General features: G+C 45.7%; 1 protein-coding gene across 1 annotated transcript in view; it reads left to right on the forward strand.

Moving 5' to 3' along the window:
- Positions 1 to 7,500, forward strand: part of sdk1b (sidekick cell adhesion molecule 1b) — a 233,070-nt gene that overhangs the window by 146,875 nt on the left and 78,695 nt on the right. Inside the window, exons 10-13 of the mRNA XM_042703418.1 lie at positions 1,401 to 1,517; positions 2,026 to 2,193; positions 3,128 to 3,230; positions 3,409 to 3,582. Of these exons, the coding sequence (XP_042559352.1) occupies positions 1,401 to 1,517; positions 2,026 to 2,193; positions 3,128 to 3,230; positions 3,409 to 3,582 (562 nt within the window). The remainder of the gene's footprint in view (positions 1 to 1,400; positions 1,518 to 2,025; positions 2,194 to 3,127; positions 3,231 to 3,408; positions 3,583 to 7,500) is intronic.

Below are 7,500 nucleotides of genomic sequence, written 5' to 3' on the forward strand. Positions count from 1 at the left end.
GAGCTTTGACCTCAGTTAGCTGATGGTATAACCATTAATATTAATCACTGATAGTATAACAATTGATGTTAATCACTGATAGTATAACCGTTAATGTTAATCACTGATAGTATAACCATTAATAATAATCGATGGGCTTTCTACTGAGCTACTTGTTGATACTAACTACAGGAGCCATGCTTACTTGGGTCCATTCGTAAATTCAGTTTGGCACTCTGAACATGGATTGAGGCTCTGTCGTTCAAAAATGGAGCATTTCTTTTAACAAACACGTTAACTGTCATTATTAGCCTCTACAATAGGGTTTGAGTGATTAAAAACACCATTTCCTGACAGTGTTGGCTCATGCCCATGACGGCACCCTTCCTTTGCTTTGCGGTTTTCGCTACAGTGACTCACTAGCGCCTCTTGAGGTACAAACCGGTACACTTCCCACCAAACTATTATGCACAAATTCTACCCTGCTTATTACACATGCTGTATGCCAGCCTATTTACCCGTAATATAAACAAATGCCATGACTGACACAGTTTTCTGCTTAATTTGCTCCTCTCATCCTTATAATAGTAACCTTTGACCCCATAGTGAGGACACTGTGTACCCACTAAGCTGTTCTACAATCAATATTTTAAATGCCCGCTCTCTCCATTTTCATCCATTATTAATTCTATCATTTTTTAATTACTGTATCCGGCCGGCCCCGAGCAGAGGGGACCCCCTTTGAGCCGATGTTCTGCCCAAGGTTTCTTCCTGTTAAAAAGAAGCTTTCCTCGCCCCAGTCGCCTTAGTCCTTGCTCAAGGGGGTTCAGGATATGGGCTCTGTAAAGCTATTTGAGACCATTTCAATTGTTATTGGCACTATAAAAATAACATTGAATTGAATTGAATAGTATGCAGATATTAGAATTAGCAGATATCTGGGCACAGTGGACAATGGCAAAGGTGTTTTTAGCATTACATTCGAAACAGTTATGTCACATTCTGTTCCTATTTCTAGTTGAATGCTTGTTCCTATTTCTAGTTTCTAACGTGAATGTCGGCAACAAAAGTTTTCACATATAGCACCTTTAAGAAACTTGGTCTGTATCTTGCTCTGTCTCACCCACAGACAAGCCTGAAGTTAAACAGATCTTTTTTCCCCCACATGAAGAGCACAATGCCAGTACTAAGAAATGGGTTCTTCATGACTTTGAGTTCAGTCAAGTCCACGTTTAATGTCAGAACACCAGACATGAATGACTTAGTAACAATACATATACAAATACTAAGTAAAGAATATACTTTAAAGTCTACACCATACAGAAATACTGTCATCATACACTAGTCACTGTGATGCACTAGTCGTGTAACTGGCCCTTTTGAGATGACATCATGCTCACTGTGTGACCTCTGACCTCTAGGCCTGGCGCCTTACTTCACCACCACCCCCTCTGACATCACCGTGACGGACGGCACCTCGGCGCTCTTCACCTGCCAGACATCAGGCGCCCCTAAACCAGCCATCGTCTGGAAGAAAGGTACACACACACACACACACATACAGACACACAAACACACACACACACACAGACACACACACACACACACACAAATCACACACACACACACACACACACACACACACACATGCACACACAAATCACACACATACACACATACAGACACACACACAAATCACACACATGCACACACACACACACACATACACACAAATCACACACATACACACACAAACACACACACACACACAAAAACTGCCACTGCAATATTAATAAATGTGCAATCTTAACTTATCATAACTGAATTTCATCGAGGATGCACCTTAATAGGATTATATTAATGACATGGTATTGAGTTTTGTTTTGTCAGTCTAGATCTGCTCACAGCATTGTCAGGAAGTTCATGAATATCTGATTTTTACTGTGTCTGGTGCGTGCGTGTGTGTGTGTGTGCGTGTGCACGCGCATGTGTGTGTGTGTGTGTGTGTGTGTGTGTGTGTGTGTGTGTGTGCGTGCGTGTGAGTAGGCTCTCAAGTCCTGGCCAGTGGCTCTGTTCAGATTCCTCGCTTCACACTGCTGGAATCTGGTGGTCTTCTGATTCAACCCATCGTCCCCGGCGACGCCGGCAACTACACCTGCTACGCCGCCAACACAGAGGGAGCGGTCGATGCCGCGGCATCACTCACCGTGTGGAGTAAGTCATCCAATCACAGGGTCTCGCCAAACATCACAGGCCAATCAGCCAAGCGTTAGCGAATCACATTCAAGAACAACTCCAGAATCAACCAGATAAAGCAAAGGCAAAAACACTGAACTTCAGCCAGAAGAGCGTTTCACCCTCCACACACGACTCCCGCTGCCAAGCTGCCAAGCATCCAAGCAATCACAAAGCCAGACACGCCATCTGAACCACCTTTCGCTCCCCCACCCCCACCCTCTTCCGGAACGTTCACTTTCGTGTCCTTCCCAGAGCTCTATATCATTATTTCCCTTTGTGGTCAACTGAAGTGCGTGTGAATAATGCGGTTTATTGAACTCACTCTGATCCTGACATTTTGTCTCGTTCAAGGGCAAGGCCTTCTCTCTTTCTCGGGCTCTTTTAGTTTGCCCACGGCTCGTGTGTGTGTCTCCGTGTGTGTGCGTGTGTGTTTAATGTAATATAATTAGTTTTCCTCTAATAAGACGAGGAGTCATTTGCAATTCTGACAGAATCTAATATTCTCGCCAGCGGTTCACTATGTCGACGAGAGCAGTCTTCAGAGAGGGCGAGAGATGAAACGGAGCGATAATAACCATGGTGATTAGGATTAGCATGATGATGATGGTAATGATAAGAATGTTGACGATGATGCTCGTGATCGACGACGATGAGGGTTATGATAATTATAAGGATATTTTGTCAAAATGTCAATGAGCTAAATTTGACTACAACTACAAGCAATGCATATTGCTTTAGATGTGAGGTTGTGGTTCGAGTTAGGTGTCAGTTAGTTTAAAGTTTAGAGAGGCTTAGTCGATAATTATGTTAGTGGAATAAATTAAAATTCCATGGTGATGATAATGATGATGATGATGATGATGGTTGGTATAAAAGTACTGATGATAATGAAGTCCTTATCTAACCACAGGTCGCACGTTCATCTCACGAGAGCCAGAGGACCAACGTGTCATCAAGGGCACCACAGCTGTGCTGGAGTGTGGGGCGACTTTTGACCCCAGAGTGAATGTCAGGTGAGAGTGCACACTGGGAAATGAAGTTTTTTGTAATCCATTTTTTTTTTTAATTAATTTCTGAAATCCAGTACGCATGCATGTGATAGACGAAAGAGAAGACTTTGGAAGGAAAGAATCCAATAACTACTATAAATACCAAATAAATTCAATGATAAATAATAAATACTCCTCTCAGGTTCCTGTGGAAGAAGGGTCCGCGTCAGGTGAGCCTCACCCCTGGGGGGCGTATCTCGGTGAGGGAGGGGGCGCTGCACCTCAGCCAGACCTGGTCTGGGGACATCGGAGACTACACCTGCAAGGTCATCTCACAGGCCGGAAACGACACCAAGACCGCCCGCCTCGAAGTCATGTGAGTAACACACACACTCACCCCTCCTTCAAGCACACACACACACACAAACACACCCAACCCCGCAGAGAACTGTAGAGCTGAACCCACGTGCTCACTGCTCTCAGGTTCAGGCTGCTGAGGTTGCCGTGGATACAAGCCCATGGTTTCCAGACTCTAGAGGGTTAAGGGCATATGAAGCAGATGTTTGCATGGACCAAGGTCCATAAATAAGAGATTAGGAATTGACAGGAAAAAATACATTCTTTTGAGGCTTGTTGATGATGTCGATGTCTTTGTGAGTGCGCTGTAAGCAGACTGGAGGTCAAGTGAAAACCGCTCTGAAACACCCTTCGAATTTTAAGGGAACTGTTAACGGAAATATCAAGTGGATTGGCACAATCTGGTGTGATCAAGAGATTGGCTCGCCTTAAGAGACACATTAAACATCAATCAGACTAGATTAAGGAGACAGATTAAAAAAGGAAGCAAGGGAGTGTTTCAGAATTGAGGAGCCCATGATACACATTTGACGGGGACATTTGTTCAGGGGAAAACTTCAGGGGTGAGTTTCAGTTTCACTTCAGGACTCTGGATTCCCACAATGCACCACACCCTTACAGTTAGCATCATGTCAGAGCAGCCATGCCAGAGGCAGACAGTCATGTCAGAGGGAGACACAGTCATGTTAGACACAGTCATGTTACTGGGAGACACAGTCATGTTAGAGGGAGACACAGTCATGTTAGAGGGAGACACAGTCATGTCAGAGCAGTCATGTTACTGGGAGACACAGTCATGTTAGAGGGAGACACAGTCATGTTAGAGGGAGACACAGTCATGTTACTGGGAGACACAGTCATGTTAGAGGGAGACACAGTCATGTTAGAGGGAGACACAGTCATGTCAGAGCAGTCATGTTACTGGGAGACACAGTCATGTTAGAGGGAGACACAGTCATGTTAGAGGGAGACACAGTCATGTTACTGGGAGACACAGTCATGTTAGAGGGAGACACAGTCATGTCAGACACAGACACAGTCATGTTAGAGGGAGACACAGTCATGTCAGACACAGACACAGTCATGTTAGAGGGAGACACAGTCATGTCAGACACAGACACAGTCATGTCAGACACAGACACAGTCATGTTAGTGGGAGACACAGTCATGTTAGAGCAGTCATGTTACTGGGAGACACAGTCATGTTACTGGGAGACACAGTCATGTTAGACACAGACACAGTCATGTTAGAGGGAGACACAGTCATGTCAGACACAGACACAGTCATGTTAGAGGGAGACACAGTCATGTTACTGGGAGACACAGTCATGTTAGACACAGACACAGTCATGTTACTGGGAGACACAGACATGTCAGAGGGAGACACAGTCATGTTAGTGGGAGACACAGTCATGTCAGAGGGAGACACAGTCATGTCAGACACAGTCATGTTAGTGGGAGACACAGTCATGTTAGTGGGAGACACAGTCATGTTAGTGGGAGACACAGACACAGTCATGTCAGAGGGAGACACAGTCATGTTAGTGGGAGACACAGTCATGTCAGACACAGACACAGTCATGTTAGAGGGAGACACAGTCATGTCAGAGGGAGACACAGTCATGTTAGAGGGAGACACAGTCATGTTAGTGGGAGACACAGTCATGTTAGTGGGAGACACAGTCATGCCAGAGGGAGACACAGTCATGTTAGAGGGAGACACAGTCATGTTACTGGGAGACACAGTCATGTCAGAGGGAGACACAGTCATGTTAGACACAGTCATGTCAGAGGGAGACACAGCCATGTCAGAGGGAGACACAGTCATGTTACTGGGAGACAGTCATGTTAGTGGGAGACACAGTCATGTTAGTGGGAGACACAGTCATGTTAGAGGGAGACACAGTCATGTTAGACACAGTCATGTCAGAGGGAGACACAGTCATGTTAGACACAGTCATGTCAGAGGGAGACACAGCCATGTCAGAGGGATACACAGTCATGTTAGACACAGTCATGTTAGTGGAAGACACAGTCATGTCAGAGGGAGACACAGTCATGTTAGACACAGTCATGTTACTGGGAGACAGTCATGTTAGTGGGAGACACAGTCATGTTAGTGGGAGACACAGTCATGTCAGAGGGAGACACAGTCATGTTACTGGGAGACACAGTCATGTTAGACACAGACACAGTCATGTCAGAGGGAGACACAGTCATGTCAGAGGGAGACACAGTCATGTCAGAGGGAGACACAGTCATGTTAGTGGGAGACACAGTCATGTCAGAGGGAGACACAGTCCTAGTGGTGATGTTATTGTGTCAGCTTACTAAATTATTGATGCTCCCTAACAGTTGATAAGTTTAGGGGACTCTCCCTAGCAGTTGATAAGTTTAGGGGACTCTCCCTAGCAGTTGATAAGTTTAGGGGACTCTCCCTAACAGTTGATAAGTTTAAGGGACTCTCCCTAACAGTTGATAAGTCTAGGGGATGCTCCCTAACAGTTGATAAGTTTAGGGGACTCTCCCTAACAGTTGATAAGTTTAGGGGACTCTCCCTAGCAGTTGATAAGTCTAGGGGACTAATGCGGCCTCTAGCTCAGTGGAAGTAACATTGATTCTCTTCTCCCTCCCTTCTCTGTCGCACACGATCTTCAGGCAGATTGAAACAGATTTATTTTTCTTCTCTCTCGCACGGTCCATGACCAGGGATGAGTGATTCAGCTCCACACATTTAAACATCCGCTCAGTCCAAAACCTGTTGGGGGACAGAAAATAAATAAATAAATAAATAGATAAATAAATAGATAGATAGATAGATAAATAGATAGATAGATAAATACGCCCAACACTCAGACACTTACCTTGATTCATGCCAACATGGTTATGAACACAGGTACTCGCTCGACTCATGCCACGTTAAGACGTTTCAAATTGTGTCCAAAAAATTGTGCATGCTCCGTGACGCGTCCTGTGTCGGAAAACTGCTGGTCTTTGGAATGTTGGATCTCCTCGTGGGCTTCTGATAGTGTTTCGTGTGAGCCCTTTGTCACGGCCGTCTGACACCAGTGCTGCATGTGCAGAGTTGGACGTCATGGCTGCAGAAGGGTAATTGTTCCCTGGGCAACCTCAAATAAAATCAAGACCTTTAAATGTATTAAAAAAAAAGAAAGAGAGACAGAAAGTAGAAGCTGACAACAGTTCATTTTAACAGGTGGAGAGGTTGGGGCGTGTGCTTGTACGGATGTTAGCTGGATGTCTGGAGCTGCTTTGGCTGATGTGTGTGAGTGGGGTAAAGGGTTGGTGTGTGTGTGTGTGTGTGTGTGTGTGTGTGTGTGTGTGTAGCTGTCATACTCAAAGGGCATGACACAGCATCTTTACCCTCCTCTCCTCAGATTTCTTTCCCTCTCTCTCCCTCTATCTCTATCTCTCCCCCTCTCTCTCTCTCACTCTCTCTCTCTCACTCTATCTCAACCCCCCTCTCTCTCTAACTCTCTCCCTCTCACTCTATCTCTCCCCCTCTCTCTCTATTTCTCCCCCCTCTCTCTCTCTCACTCTATCTCACCCCCTCTCTCTCACTCTCTCCCACTCACTCTATCTCTCCCCCTCTCTCTCTATTTCCCCCCCTCTCTCACTCTATCTCACCCCCCTCTCTCTCACTCTCTCCCTCTAACTCTATCTCTCCCCCTCTCTCTCTATTTCCTCCCTCTCCCTCTCTCTCTCTCCCCCCCCCCTTCTCTCTCTCTCTCCCTCTCCCTCACCCCCTCGTCTATTTCTCTGCTGCCATCTGACTGATTCCCTATGGAGGTGGTTCTTAGCGAGCGAAGGATGAAGGGGAGAGATGGATGAGTAAATGAAGGAAAAAGAGAGAGCTTAGAGCGGTGAACTTTGGGCAGCTGTGATTGGTGCCAGGAGACAAACACCTTTTAGTGATGGC

This window comes from Clupea harengus, chromosome 24 (assembly GCF_900700415.2).
Source record: "Clupea harengus chromosome 24, Ch_v2.0.2, whole genome shotgun sequence".
Taxonomy (NCBI): Eukaryota; Metazoa; Chordata; class Actinopteri; order Clupeiformes; family Clupeidae; genus Clupea; species Clupea harengus.